Source organism: Myripristis murdjan, chromosome 14 (assembly GCF_902150065.1).
Source record: "Myripristis murdjan chromosome 14, fMyrMur1.1, whole genome shotgun sequence".
Lineage (NCBI taxonomy): Eukaryota > Metazoa > Chordata > Actinopteri > Holocentriformes > Holocentridae > Myripristis > Myripristis murdjan.
The window spans coordinates 14,836,006-14,858,171 of record NC_043993.1 but is presented as its reverse complement, the minus strand read 5'-3'; the positions used below and the strand labels follow the sequence as shown (position 1 = coordinate 14,858,171).

General features: G+C 40.9%; 2 protein-coding genes across 2 annotated transcripts in view; one reads left to right on the top strand and one right to left on the bottom strand.

The window, feature by feature from the left end:
• The window catches only part of fat3b (FAT atypical cadherin 3b), an 83,346-nt gene extending 72,766 nt beyond the window's left edge, over positions 1-10,580 (bottom strand). Inside the window, exons 1-4 of the mRNA XM_030068246.1 lie at positions 10,449-10,580; positions 6,546-9,535; positions 6,229-6,363; positions 4,438-4,639 (exon numbers count right to left, since the gene is read on the bottom strand). Coding sequence (XP_029924106.1) covers positions 4,438-4,639; positions 6,229-6,363; positions 6,546-9,518 — 3,310 coding nt within the window. The 5' untranslated portion in view covers positions 9,519-9,535; positions 10,449-10,580. The remainder of the gene's footprint in view (positions 1-4,437; positions 4,640-6,228; positions 6,364-6,545; positions 9,536-10,448) is intronic.
• Positions 10,581-11,085: 505 nt separating this feature from the next.
• Positions 11,086-21,435, top strand: chordc1b (cysteine and histidine-rich domain (CHORD) containing 1b). Its single transcript, XM_030068258.1, has 11 exons — positions 11,086-11,327; positions 14,341-14,390; positions 14,501-14,557; positions 14,801-14,961; positions 16,282-16,382; positions 16,710-16,768; positions 17,740-17,810; positions 18,069-18,174; positions 18,959-19,078; positions 19,194-19,256; positions 20,022-21,435. The coding sequence occupies exons 1-11, from the start codon at positions 11,264-11,266 to the stop codon at positions 20,193-20,195; spliced, it is 1,026 nt and encodes a 341-aa protein (XP_029924118.1). The 5' UTR covers positions 11,086-11,263; the 3' UTR covers positions 20,196-21,435.
• Positions 21,436-22,166: the final 731 nt, after the last annotated feature.

Genomic DNA, 22,166 nt, shown 5'->3' with positions numbered 1-22,166 from the left:
ACCAATAAGACCCATGTAGACTCAACTAGTCAAATTCCACGCTTATTCAACGCTTTGTTTTGATTTTTTGTTCTGTTGACTCTGTCAATAAACCCTTGACAGTTTTGCAGACTGCAATTTTAAGACGTGTAACAAGCTATAACAATAACATTAGTATTAGCTTTAGTATTGGTTGTACTATGCAGTGGTATCAAGGTGGCTTAGTAGCAGGAGGCACCATCTCTGGTCGGCAAGCAACCAACCTGCCTAAATGCCTTTGAGCAAGACATGGAACCCCTATCAGCCAGAGGAGGGAGGAGGTCTGGGAAGAACAGCCATTTTACAACAGAGATCAATCAAGTATCATATTATTATTGTTATTCACCAAGGAAATGTCAATCCTTTCTTACAGTTATGAGGTAATGACAAAATGAGCTAGATTTGCTGTAACAATTGGCTGCTGTTCCCTGAGGCGCCAATGAACTGACTTGACTTTCCACTTAACCACAGACAGCACATGCACAGGTGACAGTCATACAGGCATACATCACAATTACTGGAGTTATGGACGTGTCTGCTCCTTCATGCACTTGTGTCTACAGCCAGTGTTGTTACATTACCCACAGCTGCATGGTTAGGGTATTACAGTTTCAGCAGAAAGTGTGTGTATATGTCAGATTATGACTAAGCAGCTGCCCAGAGCACGCAGAATGCATAGTAAAGTGTTTTCTGAAACACATCCTTGCTCTGTCGTCCTTGACCATGTCCTTTTCAAACCACATCTCATCTTTGTCAGATAGCTAGACAGAGAGAGACGAGGAAAACAGTGCAGGCTGTTTCAAAAGCTCTTTGAACTTTAAGACCGACAGGCGCTATTCTGTGAATTCAATATAAATCTGATTTGACAGCATCCATTCTCACCATAAATAACACACTTCAAAGAGTAAGAAAAATGTTGAGGGGTCATGACATGTTTTCAGATACAAAACTTCTCAGCGTGTTCAAGTTTACATCCATCTGCCATGTTTACTCATCACTTAATTTATACCTGAGGAACAGGTTTACTGCTCTGACTGAATAATTAATGCCACATTTCAAACAATCAATCCCAAGGTTGATAAGAAAGTCTTGTGCAGACGTCTCTGTATTTAGAGACATTACTGAATGGCCCTGTCTGGTAGTAAAATGCACATAAAAAATATAGTCTGTTAATTCTAACAAATGCGAAATAAATTACTTTTTCAAAGTGTGTTTGCATGTAACTTAAAGAATGCTTTATCCTGACTGTGACAAATCCTGCAGCCTGCTTGCACACCCACTAATAGAGGAGCAGCGGCTTCTGACAGCTGCCCAATGAGAAATTGCTGGGCTTGCTTTCCCCCTAAGCAATGACAAGAATACCAATTTTTGTTCAAAGTGCAGGAGCGCTAAGGATTTAAGCTGAGGAAGATCTTGCCTCTCGTGTGATAGATAGCCCCTGTGCTTTCCACCCACCCAGGAATGAGTCATCTAAAACATCTAAATATCGGATGTAGGAGAAGTGGGCATTCATAAACAGAATGCCAAGAGAGACGATGGGGTGTGAAGGGGTATACATGATGCATTATAGAGTTCAGAGTGGACTTACAAAGTACATGGGGAGGAATGTATGAGTTAAGACAGATTAAACAAAATGAATTTCTCAGTCCCTCTTGTCCCCTCTTTCTCTTCCTCTCATTCTACAAACTTCTGTCTGGCGCTAAGAGCCAGAGAGTGACAAGCAGTCAGAGAGGAGCCACTCAACATGGCAGATTAATGCATGGTAGGATGACAGAGCAGTGCGACTCACTGGCTGCACCTGACAACACTGACTTGTACTAAAAGATGAAGAGGAACGCATCACGAGGTAAAAGTTGGCACTCGCTGTATCTTCTCGTCTGGCCCCACCAAAGCATCATTCAGAGACTTTTCAATGTCTTATGGGATCACCAAAAAAAAAAAAAAAAAATTAAGATAAAGAAACAAAATACAACTTTAAAACCAACAAGGGAGAAAAATCAATAAAAAGAAAACGGAGGAAGAGTGAGAGTTTTCTTCTTATAGTTCTTATGTACTGAAGACACCACTGCATCCTCTTCCTTCCTGCTGTCTTCGCTTCACTTCCACTTCCCTCTCCCTCTCCCTTACCTCCTTTCTGCACTAACAAGCAGCCTGATTTCCCCTGGAAAATCCACACTCAATAAATGTTCTTTGTTCTGGCTCTGGTGCTCTCTGTCAAGGTTTTCACAATGAGGCGAATAACCACACTGAATGCTAGAACAGAAGCCTGTAGGGATCTGTCCATGTGCAATGTTTGTACATCTACAGTGTCCCTAAACTTACATATCTACATAACATTATCTATTGAGTCAAAGTATGAAATTCTCTCTCTGTCTATCTGTTTCTCTCTTGTTTGCTATCCCAACTAGTCAATACTAATTAGCCTAGTTAAAGGTCAGTCGAGGCCTCCATTACAAGTCATGTACAGTAGGACTAGTGTGACAGAAGGTGATTAAAGAGGTTGTAAAAGTGACAGCACAATACAGCACACAGTTTTATTTTGTTTTTTTTGTTTTAAATCATTTATTCCATAAAATGCACTAGTCGCAAGTGATTAGCCTCTGGTGCTCTTATTTTAGTCAATAATCTATACCACTAAACTAATTTGGTCACTTCTAATTTCACAAGTTGCAATTTTCTAAAAAAACAGTCCTACTATTGCAGTTAAAACTGCGAAGTTTTTGCTCATTTTTTTCAAGCATATTTTATGGATTTGCCGGTCAAACCTAGTGTTCCACATGTCACGTGGAATAAAAACAAGGCATTATTGAAAAGCTAACAGTCCAAGTTTAGGAGCAAAGAGTAACCATATAACTACTGAAGAATGGAATGAGGGGTAGTCTTTAATTAACAGTAAGTAATGTACAATACCAAATCAGACTGAATTAGAGGCTAGTGCTAGTTACAGTCCGTTGCATCCACGAGTAAAGAATTATTACTACTTATTACTACTACTAAGAATTATTAGTCAGTAGTAGCCTTAAATTAGTCCTAGCACTGTATTTATTGTATGACAATTGGTAAAATTAAACCACTGAATAATAGCTTGCAGAACAGTGGCTAGCAGGCTAAATAAAACATAAGCACTGGTGGCAATTAATTAGTGACTATAGTGTATTTTAATTGGAAGGGTAACTGCAATGATAAGAGGCTTATTAGTGTCTATTTTAGTGAATATTACCTTTAACTGGCACAATAATGACAGTACAATAAAAAATACATGCCAATGCCTATTTATGGTGACTTGTGCCATTTGACAGAAATGATTTGCGACTTTAATAGGATGGATGGCAGAGTGTGAACTTGACAAAACTTGACGTACTGATGCATCTCACCATGTCATTTTCACATTTTCAAAATTACTTTGATCAGCCAGAGGGGGAGCTACAATTACGGCTTTAAAAAGGTGACACATTTGTGATTGATTGGCCCAAACAGGGGACTTCATCAGTCACAAGGAATGACATATTTACTATTGCCTTTTTGGTAATGATGAGTGCTTTTTGGCAAAAAAAAAAAAAAAATGTTTCTTTCCCTCCATGGTTTTACCATCTTTTTTCTCCCAAAATATGAACTAATTTGAACTCGCCTATTTTTACACTGGCCATTTGATTCATTTTATCCCTGGGTGAAGTGGATGAATGAGTCAAGGCCCGTCCATTCCGTCTCTGGATCAACATGTTTTCAGCTGTGGTTTAACACTAGCGGACAGTTCTGGAGACAACTGCACGCCATTTTTTTTCTGGGTCAGGCCGCCTAAGATAAGTCAGAATGATTCTGCTACACTTCATAGCTGATTGGGCGTGTGTATGTCAGCGGAGGGAGGGGGCTGCTGTGCATGGGAGCCTTGATCAATGTTATCCACACAGCATTGGATCAGTTGTACTGAGCTGCCTGAGGCCTGGCCACCACCCTTGTACTGTAGCTGCCATGCTGCCCTCATTACAGTAATGATCTCCCAGTACACAGCACCCAATGTAAGGCACACACCAACACACTGACTCTGACTCTGTCTCACACTCTTTCAATCTCTCGCTCTCACACACACACTTAGATACAAGTGCTGATGATGTCTCCATATTTTTGACCAGTGAAACACTAAACAGAGAGTGACAGAAGCTGGATTACAGTCTGCAGCCAAAAAAATAAAAAAAGGAAAGCAATCAGCAGACATAAGAAAAAGTGAATCAGGGGAGGTACACACACAGACAAGACACAGACACACACACATTGACTTGTTCACAGTCACAAAGAGTAAGAAGTGCTTATGATGTACCAAGATTAGCAATACATTGAGATATTGATGTTTCTAGCATGCCACTGTGAGCTATGGATTTTCACTTTACATAAAAAGGCTTCAGAATTGATCTTGTGTCGCACCTGTGTCTTCATCAATGGAGAAAGTGCCCAGACTGCTGCCTCCTCCAACAGAGTACCTCAACACGCCATCCCTTCCCTTGTCGTCGTCCTTCGCGCTGACTGTCAGGACGCTTGTGCCGGTGCGAGAGTTCTCCTTCACCATGCCTCTCACAGCAAAGTCAGAGAAGTAGGGTGCGTACAGATTCTCATTGACATCCACCACCTACAGTGACACACAGTGATTAAGCTTATTTTGACTGAGAAAAGAAGGGTGGAGAGTGTTGTGTCGGATGAGTGTTTGTAAATTCTGGAGTTAGACTGATAAATGATGTTTGATGATATATCAGCACAATATCCGCCTTTTATTTAATAACGGCTATTAGCTATTTATGTCGCCCACTACAGATTTAATGTTAGGGCTGGGCATTATGGACAAAATAATCATAATACATTTGGCTGAACACCTCAATATCAATACTGAGATGAACTGCAGGGGTGGTTTTTTGGTGCTTTCATGAGACATTTACACACAAGATATTTCTGCAAAACAATCAATAGTAATATGAATGTGATGACCACACAGGTAGAGGAAAATAATAGAACAGGTAGAACAGTCTAATAACTTTAGAAAACCTCTTTATAAGAATCCATCGAACCACTGAGCCATTACTTCCCTGCCAGTATCATGATGAGCAGGTCAGCCCAGATGTCTTTTTACCTGATCATGTCCACCAGCTCCTCCAGGGTGAACCCAAGGCATTCTCAGACCAGCTGGGATACAGTCCCACCAGTATATTCTGAGTCCGCCCTGAGGTCTTCTCTCAGTCAAATTTGGCCAGAGCACCTCCACAGGGAGGTGTAGGGTGGAGGTATCCTAATTAGATGTCCGAACCTCCTCAACTAGCTCCAAGCTCCAATCTGATCTGATGCCTGAACTCCTCACCTTATCCCTATGGGTGAATCCAGCCATCCTACCAAGGAAGCTCTCTTCAGCTTCTTGTATTCTTCTGTCTCTACCCTAAATCAAGAACTTTGCCTTCAGGCTCAGCTCCCTCTTCACCACGGAGGTCCAGCACAACAACTACTCAAAATCCCAGATGACATCTAATTTAATATTGCAATATTGATATAATACTGCTATTTCGCCCAGCCCTATGATGAGGTTCATCCTTGACCACAGCTACATAAAGACTATGCGTAAAACCTACATATGCAAAATGTTAGATCTTCCTGATTTTAAGTTGCACAGTTCACATCTATATTCTCTCAAAGTTTAAAAATCTCACTATAACTCATTGGCTTCTCTTTATCTATACCTCTTTTCTCTTTTCCTGGTCATTTCTAATATTCTTTGTATTTTCTTTGCACATTCTTTATTCATTTCATCAATGTTTTTGTCAATTAATCCTTCAATTTAAGCCAGCAGTGCATCCTAGAATCCCCCTGCAATTGAATAGATGGGGTGTGGTGTCCTGCTGTTAAACCTAAAATAATTTACTGTTGATAGTCTAGGAATATAGTGGCAAGTTTAAGTGTGACATGATGGCGATTCAGAGTCACAAAGAATCAACAATCAGAAGCTTCAGTACAAAAATATTAACCTTATCAGACACATCCATGTCAGACAAATCACAGTAGAGAATGTGTGTGTGTGTGTGTGTGTGTGTGTGTGTGTGTGTGTGTGTGTGTGTGTGTGTGTGTGTGTGTGTGTGTGTGTGTGTGTGTGTGCATGTGCGTGTGCGTGCATGTATGTGTGTGTGTGTGTATGTGTGCAAGCGTGTGTGTGAGTGTGTGCATGTTTGCGTTACACACCTCCACCTCCACAAATGTCTGAGACTGGAGAACGGGCATGCCCCTGTCTTCAGCCAATAATGTTAGATTGAAGAATTGTTGTTTTTCATAGTCTAGCTCCTTCCCAATCCTCAGCACACCACTCACAGCATCCACCTGCACAGTGCATTACAATGCCATATAGTATCATATGAATTTCTTCCTGTATTGGTAATAAATGCATTTAAGGAAAAGCAAATGACATTGTTGTTCTAGTCATATTACATTTTACAACTACAGCAGCGTTTCAGCAAGAGTATACCTTAGGCAATAAAGACTGTATCAAACAAATGACCTACCTCAAAAGTACCATTGAAGTCATTTTTCAGAGAGTATCGGACCTGCCCACCAGTGCCAAGGTCTGGATCCTGAGCCTGCACCCATGTGATCACAGCCCCTGGTGGGAGATCCTCCAGCACTTTAGCGCTGTAGCTGCTGGGGATGAAAGCTGGGGCACAATCATTGACATCATCCACTATAATGCTTAGCGTAGTTACTGACGACCTCTGCGTGCCCCTTTCAGCCTTGTCTCTGGCCTCAATCTTCAGGATGAAAATTGGGTAGGTTTCCCTGTCCAGCTGGCTGGCCACAAATACACCTCCAGTCTCTCTGTCGATGCCAAACTGCGGGACACTTGTCAGCATTGTGTAAGACAGCTGTCCATTTTGACCTATGTCATTGTCAAACGCAGTGACGGTGATTACTTCCATACCAACTGCAGTGTTTTCTGAAACAAGAGCAGAGTAACTGTTCTGAAAGAATTGGGGGGCATTGTCGTTTGCATCCTCAATTATCACTGTCAGTAGTCTCCAATTAGACATCCGAGGGAGGCCCTGGTCATAAATAGTGATGTTGAGGAAGTAACGATCCGATCTCTCACGGTCAAGTGGCTGTAATACTGTTATCAAACCGCTGTCCATGTTGATGTTGAAACAGTTTTCTTTGTTGCCATCAGATATGGAAAAGAGAACACGACCGTTGAAGCCTGTGTCCTCATCTCGCGCTCTCACCTGAAACACGCTGGCACCAGCTGCAAGGTCTTCCCTCACTAGAATACTGGTAGGCAAAGCTTCAAACTGTGGAGCCTGTTTGTTTAGTGAGAAAAGGTCTGTATAGCTCACATCAAGTGTCATCTTAGCCATAGCAGAGGCCTTTGTGATCATTTTTTCGGCCAGGAGCTGTGCTACCCTGGTGTCCTTGCAGTTAAATCCCCTGGTTGGCATCCTACCCCTTATAACAGATATATTCACAAATGTAGGGTCAGAGGGGATCTCTCCATCTGTTGCAACTATCTTCAGGTTGAATAAACCACTTTTTGGATTAGCCACTGCTACGGATCTTTTCAATGACAAAGCCCCAGAATCAGAGTTCAAAATAAAGAAGTCCAGTTCGTTACCAGACAGTATCTTGTACTTCACCATTCCCAGCTCATCCATGTCTATAGCAGACAGTGTAACAATAGTCTGGCCGACAGGGAAATCACGGCTTATCATCCCCCTGCAGGACACTCTTTCGAAAAGAGGCTGATTGTCATTGATATTAATCAGCCGAATTGTGACATTGACCTCATTCTCCCTTCTGTAGGGTGAACCCCAATCAGAGGCGCGCACAGCAAATGTATAAATATCCGCTGATGTCTCAAAGTCAAGTTCTCTAGTGATCTTCACCTCTCCTGTGTCCTGGTCAATGGTGAATGGGAGAGACTCTACACCGCTGATTGTGTGGATTATATACCCATTCTCTCCTTTATCACTGTCCACAGCAGACACCACAAGAACAACTGTGTCGACTGGTAAGCTTTCATTAATGGCAATGTCAAAGAATGGCCTGGTAAATACTGGTGTGTTGTCATTAGCATCTTCTATGGTGATTTGGAGCTTTGTTTGTTGCTGACTGATAAAATCCACCACCTCTATCTCCACAACATTCTGCGATATTGTTGTCAACTGCCTTGTGGTCATGATAACTCCAGTCAAAGGGTTTATATCAAAGTACACTGGATCTGAGGCACCACTGAAGCTGTAATTGACACTCAAAGGAGCCGGAAAGAGTTTCACCACCTCTACAATAGTGCCTGGGGGAGCTATCTCACTCAGCTTGACTACATAAACATGTTTCTCAAACTTAACCGCTAGTGGCTCTGGCTTTTTCACCAACAACTGAACAACTTCAGTATTAGAAAACTTTGGAGGTATGCCTCTATCTTTAGCCTGGAAGGTCAAGTTACAACCATAGGGGAATTTATCCCAGTCCACTAATTCTGATGTTTTAACCATATACTTATTACTAACTGGTGACCGATCGACCACAAACTGCTCTAAGGGGTCACCTTCAATTATGGATACCCACTCTATATCCCCAGCTACACCCTCATCTTTATCCTCCACTGTCACCACAGCATAGACTGGGTCCTTATCTGACCATGACGGAGTGACAGCAGTTGCAGTGAGAATAGGAGCAAAATTATTGACTCGCTCCACAGTTAGAACCAACTTAGCTGTACTGCTGACGCCATTGTTCCCATAAAGTTTCATCCCTCTGTCGACGACCTGCACCTCCAGCTCAAAACGGTTTTGTTTTTCCATCCTGGGTTGGCGGGTTAGGGTGATGACCCCGCTGGTCGGGTGAACAGCAAAGAATCCCACTTTGTTCTTAAAGAAGTAATAGAATTCTCCATTGGAGCCCACATCAGCATCGGTGGCTGTTACACGTCCTATACTGGCTCCCAGAGGTGCACTCTCAGGTACAACGACGGAATAGGAGGTGGGAGAAAAGAGAGGTCGGAGATCATTGGTATCCAGGACCTTGATATAAACTGTGGCTAAAGCCTCTAAGCCTCCATGAGCGGACGCCTTCACTATTAGTGTGTAATTGTCTTGTACTTCTCGATTCAGGATGGCACCACTGTCTCCATTAGTGCGTAAACGGAGGAAACAAAAGTCTCCCATTACAAACTCCTCAGCCTGGAAGATTCCCTCATTGTCTCCAGACTCAATGGAATATTTAATATCTAAAGAACGAGGTGGCCCGAGAATGATGCCCATTTTGACCTCACTCCTGGTATAGGTTCTTGCTGCAGAATTTTCAAAGATGGAAGCATTATAGGCAGGCTGAGTGAAGAGTAGCAGGCCTGGTGCTGCCCGGGACTCTTGCAGGAACTGGGCATGGCTTGGGGGGAGACAAAGAAGGAAGAACAAGAGAAGGAAATGGAGGAGGAGAGAGAAACTGGATAGAGGTAGCATAATGCCCCACGGGTTAGACTTCATCACCATTCCACCATCCAGTCACCCTAAATTTGGAAATAATGACAAAGAAAAACAGATTTGGATTCAGTAGCTGAAGTATTAGGAGACAGTCAGACTAGGTGTTAGGATTTAGATGTAAAATGTGATACAAACATTACATAGAGTCAGCAAAGACTCAGTTTAACATTACATTGTTTGGCCTGGATAAAATTTATTTAAAAACACAACAAAATGCAAAACAAATAAAACCTTTGAACGGACTGCAAACACACACACACACACACACACACACACACACACACACACACACACACATACACACACACACACACACACACACACACACACACACATGTGACCTTAAACATTATCAAATGACTATCAAACTACCTCTGACATAACTATGAATAGACAAGTAAATACACAGACAGATAGAAAGACAGGGAAAAGCTAAGAAATTGCAAAGGCTTGCAACCTTCTCGAGCCACTGGCAACACTGTAGTGCATATATGCATATGGGGCTCAGTAAGAGAAAACAAACCTAAGACAGGCACACACACAGCATATTTTATGGCTTTCAAAAGTGCTTAGGTGGTTAACCTCCAACTTAGCCTAGAAGTGGGCCTTGGGACTCATTTTAGTAAGACAAGAGATAAAACATCTGACAAAATTACTGTTTATGAAATATTGCTTGCATTACCTCATGCATAATTTAGCTTATTTCTTACCCAGATCATCCAAAGTCAAAAACTTGAACTTAAATTAACATAATAGGAATGAAAATATTTACACAACAGAAGAACTTTTATTTGAAAAATAGGCTAAGTCAACTAAATTGGACTAAATGGATCGGAAACTTGTAAATAATTATATAAACAATGTGTTGTCTTGAGGTTAAAGTACTGATCCGCATCCTGTCGAGCACAAAAGAGAGCTCCTGGGGAAATAATGAGGTACCTTTCTTTGCCCATGTCCATGCAGTGGCGAGTGAAGGTCTCATCTCCATGCACAAGCCTCACGAGTGACGTACAGACACTGCAATTCACTTATGCATCACAGAGTCCAGTGTCTATCAAACTGTTACCTTCAGACGAAACATCCACAATCGCCGAAAGTGAAGCTTTCCCCATATTTATCTCCCCGACAAACGCCTGTCAACTGAGGAAAGAAAGACAGAAAGAAAAACGCTCCACACAGCCGCTCCAAACTCGGCGGAGATCCGCTAAATGGAAAAATCTTATGCACATATCCCGGCACGCAGTTGTCAAGTAACTAGGCTACAACCATCCCGAAACAACATATTGCCCCCATTCCTCATACACTCACTACTACAGCCATTAGACTATATTAGACGCAAAAAAATTGGCTTAATCAGCAACTGTCAGCATAAAATTCAAGTTAAATGAAACAGATAGATATTTGCTGGAGTCCGACAACAAGCTGAGATAAATAACAGACATTTATCGCAAGTTTGGAAGCGGTCTGCATCAGTTGTCGCTGGTGGGGCTATGTGCGCTCTTACGGGATGGAGGGTAGTGGTGCTTGGGGCGTGCTGGAGAGGACTGTCGTTCGGCAACTTCCGATCTTTGCCGAGAACAGCCGACAACATCCGGAAGTCTGGCAAAATCAACTGCACTGAAAACCAGTTTGACGTCCAGCGGCCCCGCAGTGTAGCTCGTAAACTAGCTTTGTCGCAATTTTTTGGGTGGTTGTTCTCCTACTAAGCTGTCGATCGTTTTCACTTGTCTAACTCTTCACCAGCTTGTTGTACCATGTCACTTTTGTGTTACAATAAAGGCTGCGGGCAGCGATTTGATCCAGACAAGAACCCTGATGGTGAGTAATGTCCTAGCTAATGTTGTACCCAGTAACATGACGAGTGTGTTAGCTTAACCTCTGATCTGGAAATTTCTATAGCTCTGCTCGTATCTGACTGACGTGAAACTCATGTTAGCTGGACGGAGCCGCGGAGAGCAAATACATTCATGGCCACATGTGCTTTCTGTTATTTACTGCGGCGTTGTTAACTCGCTACTGTAGTCTTGCTGTAGTCGCGGTGCCGGTGTTTAGTGTATGCTAATTAGCCAAATAGGATATATCGCACATTAATGTAGAGTTTCTCACTCTGTGATCGCTTTAAACTGTTGACACTGAAAGACATCATTCCTTTATCTTCATTATTTCTAGACTGGAGCCCAAAGCCACATGTAAAAGGCAAGGACTCTCCAGATACAGTGCAGCAAGTTTTTCTCAAGTCAGGGTTGGAGAAAATCAATGAAAAATCAATTTCATTTCCATGAAAAATGGCCTTATTTTTGTTAAGTAACTAAATCGCAATTAAAAAGGGCTCAGCCGTCAATTAGAAAGAATGCTAATGTAGGTCAGCTTTGAGGCAGGTCGGTGGGTCACGACTTCCATGAGTTTGCCAACAAGCAACATGGGGCACCTGGCAGAAGTTGTCACCTGAGTTGCAGATGCGTTGGTCAAAAAAGCTACAAAACTACAGGGCAGCAAATAACCACTGTTTCAAGTTGATGATTTCCTCTATAAGAAAGACAGAAACTGGGCTTGGAAATCAACGAGGTTGTGAATTTTGACCAATTCAGTGAAAATACCGTCTGGGGAGCTAAACTAAATAAACTCCTTTGAATGACAGCAATGACTTCAGCTTCCCTGCAGTATCACTGATTTTTTTTTTTTTTGGTAGTCTAAATTCACAGCAAAATATGGGATTACTTTACACTATATGTGTTTTGGACAACTCTAGAGGTACATTTTTTTAAGGGTGTGGGCTGTATGCCAAACTTACAGTAATACTGATTAGGTGTACAATTTTGCTCTGATTTGCCCTCACACAGAGATCAGGAACACACACTGTACACACTGATATGTTATTGTGGCCTTCAATAAACACAGCATTTCGATCTATAACTGTGAGGATAATTTACCACAAATTTTCACTAAGCTGTTCAAGTCACTGTATTCTCATCTGTCAGCGAAGGCTTAAAATTGAAGTTGAAGTTGCAGACTTATGTCTTCCATTGGTGCTGTTGGCAATATAATTGCATTTACAACATAATTAAGCAGGCACCGCTCCCAAAAAAAAAAAAAAAAAAACAGCCACCAAACTAATGTTATTTTTGTACATAGGCCATTGTATTATCTGATTAAAAGCACTTCCATTTGTAATAAATCACATTTACCAGGCACACACAAAGGCAGCATCAGACACAAGTCCCATAACGAGAAAGGGGCATTCCGTATGAAAAGAGATGAATACACAAGCAGTAATGTATTGTTCACCTAGAAAAGGATTGTTCCCAACACAGTGGTGAAAAATTACTGAATCAACAGACTGCTCGTTGACCCTTGATACAAATAATCATCAAGTTAATTTAAACGACCGATAGGTTCTGGAGGTCGGTAACAGTTAACTTACTTTCTCCTTGGCACTGACTGATTAAGGCAGGTGTTCAGTTGTTTTATTCCACCCTGTCGAAAAATGCTGCCCTAGCACCAAATAATGTTTTATCTCTTGAACAATTTGTGCTATTGCACCCAAATGCGGTACACACGTGTACATATAATGTCTAAGTGACTATGACAAATTTGGTGCCATTTGGCCAATAGGTGGCGCTGTAGCAGCATCATTTATCATTTAATAGCCCTAATGTACTGTAGACCCGTTTATCCTATTCATTTGAAATTTTCTGTGCTTCTTTATTGTAAAACGCTTTAATCAGATCTTACAGGATGACCTCATACTTATAAATTACAAATAAATAGGACTAATGGTTAATACTGTAAACGCAATAAACAGTGTAAACTATGGTTATTTTTTATTTTGGTCTAGTGGCACTGAAATAACAGTGCTGGCTGGCACGGTGGCACTAATTTGAAGCTGACATTTTTGTAGATTCTGTGTCTAGCCTAGCCTGATGAGTCAGACCCAGCAGCATTGTATGCAAGCTGCTGTAATAATGTGTTTCCGTGCATACCGTACTGTTACATTGCAGTAACATCAGAGTTACATTGCATGGCTTTGCAAGATGTTGTATGACTGCATTTGTGAAGATTCATTAAAACAGTACAGTATGGGAAAAGACATTTTTTGATGTATGTGTATAGTATCTATCGTAGCTAGGTGGGTCTTTTGCCCTAAACGTGTCATGCATGAAAGCGCTGCGTTTATATGCAGCTCATTGCCTTGTGAAGACAGGTAATGAGTACCTGCTTGTTGCTGTGCAGTATTGTTAGCCTGCTGAAACTTTCCATTCTCCCATCTCACTCTCCAATTTAATGTGAAAAAACTTTACTCTTTGGTTTTCTTCTTGCATTAAGTAATTCTCATTCTCTTACACAGTAGCATGTGATGTTGATCCAACTTAGCAAACTTGGTCTCTACAATAAAGTTGAGTACATCACGCAAAAGTATTGATTTGTCACTGTAAATGAAATCAAAGCACTCAGAACTGATAGCTAGGATATTGAAAAATTTCAAACAATACCCAGCCCTACTTGATGCAAAAAATGAAACTCCAATTTCATGAATACATGATGTGAAAAAAAAAAAAACATACATACATACATACCAACACAAATGTAAAAATATAATATAGTTCTATTTAATAGCCCTAGTTGAGTCTTAACCATTCCTTTCATGGAAGCTGTGTAGTTTTTGTTTTATTTTTGAAACAGGAATTCATGAAAATGGGTCAGAAAAATCTGCTTTAACCAGTCTACATCTTGGTTGCATGTGGTGTAATGTGGTTCAGCTGCCAGTGCAGATAACACTACTGGTTGCATGTTTTGTTTCTAAGTTAATCATACTTGTGTTGTGTTTTCAAAGATGCCTGCACCTATCATCCGGGCGTTCCAGTATTCCATGATGCACTGAAGGTAAAAGGCCTGTATACACACTTTTTTTAATTTTAATTTTTTGTCATGTCATCTGGTCAGCATTTATTCATGACCATGTCTCAATGCCATGTTTCTTTAACCTTTTCCAGGGTTGGTCCTGCTGCAAGAGAAGAACTACTGACTTTTCAGACTTCCTCAGTATCGCTGTATGTTTTGAATATGAATTTAAACCTTTCTATCCTCTCCGTATTGTGAACACTCAGTTCTTACAATAATCTGTTTCTTTAAAATGGAGTGTAGTACAAATAAAACAGTGTTAATTGAACTCAGATGATCATGTTTCTATTGTCTGTTGTTTCCATTGACACTACCACCTTTTCAAGCTTAACACTCATTGTTCTCAAATCCAACACAGTGATGCAATGTTACTCGGTCTTTCCCCTCCTTAGGGTTGTACAAAAGGTCCTCACAACAAAGAGAAGCCCCCCGAGCCAGTGAAACCTGATGTAACATCGTCAGGAGAAAAGAAAGACGCCGATGACCAAAGACCAAAGTTCGATGAGTACATCATCTCTGCGCCAAAGCCTCTGGAGGCAATATGCAGACCAAGGTAGTACAGTTACCCTTAACAGTAATTGGGCAATTACTTTTTTTGATATTTTAGTCAATATGAGAAGACCACTCTCAGCTCTACAGCAATTTTGTGCATTATATCCAAGTTAAATGAGGTAGATCTGTTTTTGCACTCATGAAGATTGAGCCGGCATTAAAATACTTGCTTAAAATCTGCATACTTACAGATAAAGAATAAGCGTACCAAGAAGAGCAAACTCACTTGTTTATCTAGTCAATTCAACAGCATGACTTCCATTTTAACACTGCAGATCCTTATGAATTAAACTATGGACTAGATACGGCTCTGAATTATTCTGGTATAGTACCATACATGAATAATACATAAATCAGGGTAACTGAGGTTCCAAATCAGCCTGAAAGCATCAGACATCTACTAAGGAGCTTAAGGAAAGACATATCTTTTCTAGTTCTCTCTCCCGGGTCAGAAGAAAGTGAAAGTAAGTATTATTAAACCCACCGGTGTTCATAATGAAGCTCCAGTACAGGATCATATTGGTCTGAGACTGGTTTCGTACCAGAGGACATTTTTTGTTTGAAGTTATGTAACCAGCAATGTGGTCTTTACTGCAGTAAAATCCTGCAGTGTCCTTGTCCAGGTACTTACGTTTACCGTGGTTAACGTGGATCTTACAGGAATGTTCACTTTGCTGCTCCCTACACCATCACTTATATTTAAATGCTGGTAGCAATTATGTATCTACTCACATATGGTATGCTTTTCCACTAGTACCTACTCGGCTCGACTCGGCTCGACTCTACTCGGTTTGAGAGCTTTTCCATTACGTGGTAGTACCTGGTAGCAGATACTATTTTGGGACCTACTCAGCCAGGGTTCCAAGCGAGCTGAGTCGAGTCGAAATGTGACGTAAACGGCGTGCAGGCCACTGATTGGACAGGGAGCGATGACACATGAGAGTGACTCCTGCACGAAAACCAAACCCGGCATTAAAAAAAAAAAAAAAAAAAAAAAAAACGGCAACAGCGACTCATCGCTGAAGTTGGCAAAGTGGGAAAATGGCAAGCAAACCGGTACCATGGTCAAATGAAGAGGTGGAGACTTTTCTGTGCTTGGTGGCGGCCCAAAGAATCCAGAGGGAGCTGGGCGGTGCGCCGCCTTGCTATGACAACTCCACCCACGGTGAGCTGGTACTCAATTGTAATGGAAAACCACCTAGGCGAGTAGAGTTGAGCTGAGTAGGTACTAGTGGAAAAGGGGCAATAGTCTTCATGTAGCTAACGTGAGAAAATGAAACCTTCTGACCTCTTGTTTTAATACTCCTTTTGGTTGTTGTAGTGCCGATGAGCCAATGGTGCGAATGCAGCATAAGGTCTCTGCCTCTCTGAAGCAGGCTCTGGAGAAACTGAAGCTGTCGGAAAATACAACAGAGAAGAAAGGTGAGGATGAAACGTCTACTCTCCCCTCCTGCTTCCCTCCTTTCCTTACTCTTCATGCTCTTGGTTTTGTCCTTTTCATTTTGGTCTACTTTCCACCATTCACTTCTTGCTCTAGCAGACAGGAAGGACAAGTACGAGAGAGGAACTTGATGGCCACTGGGAATTTGGCCTCACCTGTCTTTTTCCTATCATGCCATTTGAGTAGAAGATGACAAGGACAGGGCAGCACCTCATAACTGTCCATGTCCTTTTCCTTACCTCTTAGATGTTGTTGAAAAGTATGTCAGTTTACATAAACACACACTGTCTGCCTCTCTGTCTCTCCAGAGGAGGATAGCGACGAGATCAAGATTGGAACATCCTGTAAAAACGGGGGATGTACCAAAGTAAGTGAATGTGATGTTGTATACAAGGCAAACATTTGTGAATTTATTCTTATGCTGCTCAAATGTGTGACTATATTCTGCCATCAGCTACTTAAATTCTTCAAGATCTTTGTATTTATTGGAGTATAAGGGTTTGCTTCTCAGTTTGGCCACTTTTGAAAGGGTATAAACCAAATTAAGCTCACGTTAAGCTGCTGATTCAAAACGTCTGAAAAGCTTATAGCAATTTTAAAATAAAAAATAAAAAAAAATACAGTTTGTGGGTGCTGGATTGAGATAGGGATCAAGTCTTAAGAAAGTCCGCACACCAGTGAAACCCTTTTATCATGAGACCAGTTCTGTCTCCTCTCGGGATCTTCGTCAGGTTAACCTCAGAAAGATCCCAAGTTGAGATCAAAGTGTTGTCCTCATAATCAAAGGGAGTAAGTGGAGTGTATTTATTTGTGGCCTCGTTCTCAAAAGCAAAGTTAAAATCAAAAACTTGCAATGCATGGTGCAATAAATCAGAGGAAATCTGAAGCATAAACATGACTGACAAGATTTCCTTGTGGAAAGAAGGGAGTGAATGCTAACTGACCACTTGGTCCGATTAAGTTAAATATCTGTTCTATATTAAGGGAAATAAATTAATCTCTTTTGGAAACACCCATGTTTGTGCTATTACGTCCACCTGCATTTTCAGGCTGAGACAGATGCAAACAAATTGAACTATTTCTTCCGTACGCCAGTCTGACTTCTCAGAGGTGAAACTCTTCCACCTTGTATGTCACATTTTTGTGAAAAATTGCATATAGTTGATGATTTGTAGAACTAGCAGCTGGGACTTAATTCATTTGCACAATTTTTTGAAAACCTCTTGCATTATGATGCCATACATATGCAATTCACCGTTGCACAGCCCTGTTTGTATTTTTGCCATTGAAAAGTACCTGCTGCTGTCTATTAAACCTCACATATGCTGTCGTCTCCAGACTTTTGATGGACCTGCAACCAATGCAGATGTATGTTCCTACCATTCTGGATTCCCCATCTTCCACGAAGGGTCAGTACTGGGCTGATAATGCTGTTGACTTAGTAGTAAGAAATGTGAAATCCGAACTAGCAGTTCCTTTTTAATATCGATATGGTTTGGTTTCCAGTGTGTGGTTATGCAATGGGAGATATTCTGTGGATAATGTAAAAGAGAGGTTTAAAGAACAACACTAGCATTTTCCCTTTAATCTGTTTACCTCTATTCTGAGTGACAAGTGATGGATTGCTCTGAGCCGACCAAAGTGAATGTACTTTCCTGCATCTCCAGGATGAAGTACTGGAGCTGTTGTAAAAGGAAAACTTCAGATTTTGACGCCTTCCTGTCTCAAGAGGGATGCGCCAAGGGAACTCATGCATGGAGGAAAAAAGACACGGTATGTTGCTATTAGGTGCTACTCCAGTGTGTGTGTGCGTGTATGAATGTGTCTGTCTGTCTGTCTGTCTGTATGTCCGTGTCTGTGTTATGAGGTCTCAATGTTGACTCCATCTAGTGGTTGGTTATATGCGTTAAAGGGACAGGTCGCTCAAAATAAACAAAATCCCACTGACCTCTAGTATAATCTATCTGTTCAGTTCGTTTCTATGTGATTTGTAGATGTTTCTGGTCTGCTGTCATCTCCCCAGTCTCCCAGCAACCCAGTTTAAACAGGCCTGGATAGGTGTTTGTTTGTGGAGCTCAAACTATCAAAAATTTTAAACGTGAAAAACCAAACAGTTATCAGGGGCAAAGAGTTTCATAGGCAAGTATTTCCTACCAAAGGACACCAGCAAACTGTATCAATCTGCCCCTACAGTCTGCTCTGTGTGGGTGGAGAGATGCAGTTTACTGGTGTTCTTCTGGTCTGCACTCGTCAGCGTGTCCAAAAGTGACTGGCAGGGCACCGTGAGGGGGCACCGTCTGCTCTGGAAAACAAGATCCGGAAAAGTAAAGTGAGCAGAGTCAAGTCGAGCCAGTGCCATGTCGTGGAAAAACAGCATTAGTCGGGATGTTTCGTAAGACGCACGCAGGTGCACCGTGGGTCTGGACGGTTTTCGTGCTTGTTTGTCTTTTGAGTCTACAGAGTGCCTTCTGGGGGATTATGAGTGACTGAATTCTGTATCTGTGTACTAAATATATCAATACTGGCTCAGATGTGGTTATGTGAAATGTCCTCGCAGGGTAAAAAAGTGGTTCCATGTCGGTTTGACTGGCACCAGACTGGAGGGCAGGTCATCATCTCTATCTACGCCAAGAACTCCATCCCAGAGATGAGCTACGTGGAGGCAAACAGCACCACGGTGAGGGACACCTGCCTGCCTGTCACACACAGTTCTGTCTGTCTCTCTAAATTGCTCTTGCTATTGCTATTTCTCCAACCTCCAACCGATTGTTTGATTCTTCTTTATCCTACAGCTCAACATCCATATTATATTTGAGGGAGAGAAGGAATTCACACAGGATATCAATTTGTGGGGAGTAAGTACAATATAATTTCTGTTCAACATAGTGTACCAATTTTAATCCACCCTTTATACACAAACATATTACTGAAATTACCAAAAATGTAATGGAACTATAAATGAAATCTGAAACTGATAAATGAAAATACACAATATACTATTAAACATTACATAATGAGGCTGCCGTAGTGACAGTCATTCAGAATGATGTCAGTAAACTAACACAGAACATACATGTTGACCATTTATATCAAAATTGTACTACTGATGTGTAACTAGATATCATCTGGAATTTTTGATATTGAAATATTGTGATATGGCTTAAGTGTTGTCTTTCTAGTTTTAAAGTCTGCATTATAGCAAAGAGATGATTTTTTTTTTTTTTTTTAGCTTTGCCTGCTTGGTCATCATCCACATAATGATTATTTATTAAAAGCCGCTTGTGTGTAAAAATCCAAGAAAGTACCTATCGCCATTCCAAATGTCACAGTACAAATATTGAAGTATTCTATCAAAGATATTGTGATATTTCATTTTGTCCATTACATGTAGCCCTATTTTATTACTCAAGCTATTAAGACAGGTATGTTTTCAAAAAAGCTCTTGCCCAGTGGAGCTTTCGTATGTTATAATTTGTAATTTGATATCTCTGCAGTGCTTTAAATACTAGGTAGCGTGCCGGGGTGTCTTTGGGGAGAATAACACAGACAGGTTAAGCATTATGCTTGTGTTTTCCTGCCAGTTTGCTTAGGCGCTCTTTTGTACTTTTCCTTCCATGTAGGTTATTGACGTGAGCAAGAGTATAGTGAACATGATGGCGGCCAAGATTGAGGTAGCCATGAAGAAGTCGGAGCCCATGTCGTGGGCTCGCCTGGACTTTCCTCCACCTGCCCCTCCGCCCAAGGAGAACAAGAAGGAGAAAGAGGAGGATGACAGTGAGGATGAAGATGAATGATGAGGGATTAAAATAAAGAACATGACGTATACTTTAGCTGAAACCAAGGCCACACAGTTCCTTCTTTACCTCTTTTGCTCTCAAAAGTATGATGGCGGTTTTTGGAGTGGCTCATCCTGCCCCACAGGGACCTGTGGCCCCTACTCCTCTTGCATCGCAGTGTTTCCCCTATCATTCTTTGTAGCGAAACGGGTTGGGAGTCATGGTCATGTGCTTAATTACAACAGAATTAAAGCCTGGATAACACAGGAATAGAAATCATATGCACATACATGACAACTGCTGAATGAATGTAGGGGCAGCACTGTGATATTGTTAACCTGCCATCATATCAGATGATACACAAGTTATGTTGTACTGTAACTTTTTGGATTATAACATCACTCAATGACCTGAGTGCGGTGGTCATGCTTGCTTTCAGATGCATACAGAGCCCATCAAGCTCCATTTCATGTGGACCACTCATGTCAAGACCACAGTTGTCAACCATTTTACGTTTCATATATATTTTGTATAAGTGCATCTGTCTGCGTGGCACCATTTGTATATTTAATGTTTAGCACTTTTGAATTTTTGCTAATCTCTTTTGCATTCCATCCTTTGGATTCATTTCAATTTTACATGTCCAGATAAATTATTGCAATGTTTTGTCCACCAGTATCACGTCAGACTCAAAACTGTCTTTACATATTAATTCAAGCTGCTCTATGTAAGTTTAGTTGGGAAATTTCAACCTTTGAACTCTCCACAGTTGTGTGAAATAGATTTTATACAGAATAAATTGTGCTCTAAGAAGAAAACAAAATCGACAGAACTCTTGTTAAAGCCAGCATGCAACTGTTTTCCAACACCCAACACCCCGCCAACTCCCTAATTTAAACAATTTTATGGCATTACTGTGCATTTTCTCCAAGGTATTTTTTTCTCGGAAATATGTTTCTTACAAATTTTGTTAGTGACTGATCACTATGTATCTCTTTTCCTTGACAAAACTACATAGTGCAGTGTTAAATGAGAATGTAATATACAAGAATGCCCAATACATGCAGAGTTGTCTAAATAAAGTTATAAATCTGCAAGTTAGCATGGCTTAGATGTCAGCTGTTTTCTGTGATTTGTGTTGAGGATCAGAATGTATGCAAAGTCAAAGTGGCTGAATGAGACCTTGAAATGAGGGTAAAATTGTAAAGGAACCAACTCATCTTACCAAAAAATAAACTTTTGCATTGAAATGTTCAAACTGGTCGACTGATTTATACCTTTCGTTGGATATTATTTCAGATGATGACGAATTTAAAATATATATATATGATAACTGAAAGCGGCTGTCAATAATGATTGCATTGAGATGAAGCATATGGCTTTTGGACCACATGCAACTTTGTGGATTAGAGCGACTCCCACGAATGCCACAGACAGGTTCAAACCGGGAGACTTGGAGACCCCAAGGTTACAGCTCATACAAAACTATCCTTACATATGGGGGAGATGATTAAGACTGTGTAATCTATGCAGACAGTTCCCTTTTTTCCAGAAGTTGCTGTCACAAAGGTTTAAAGGTCTGGAGGATGACTTGAGGGCATAACACCCCCATCCTGCACCCCAACTTAAATGCTCAAGAAATTATTCAACACTAAGGCTTATTCAGCGTCAGTATCAGTAAGTTCGTGCATGGTTGTTGGACTGCATACAGCATATTAAATCATTATATCTGCATGTTTAGTGTCTGATATGCGGTACTGTGGAAACTGATGTGAAACATAGATAGCTTTGGTACCGGTTACATGCATGTCAGTGCAGTAACAAAGCACGAATGGATAATCAGTACCACTACCAGTTTACAATATGACTCTATTTCTAATTATAATTATGTTATTAATTAAGTTGTAAACACTTTAAAAAACAATTGATAAACAACTATATAAAAAAAAAAAAAGTTTTAATGCAGGTCTTAATAATATATACATCAAA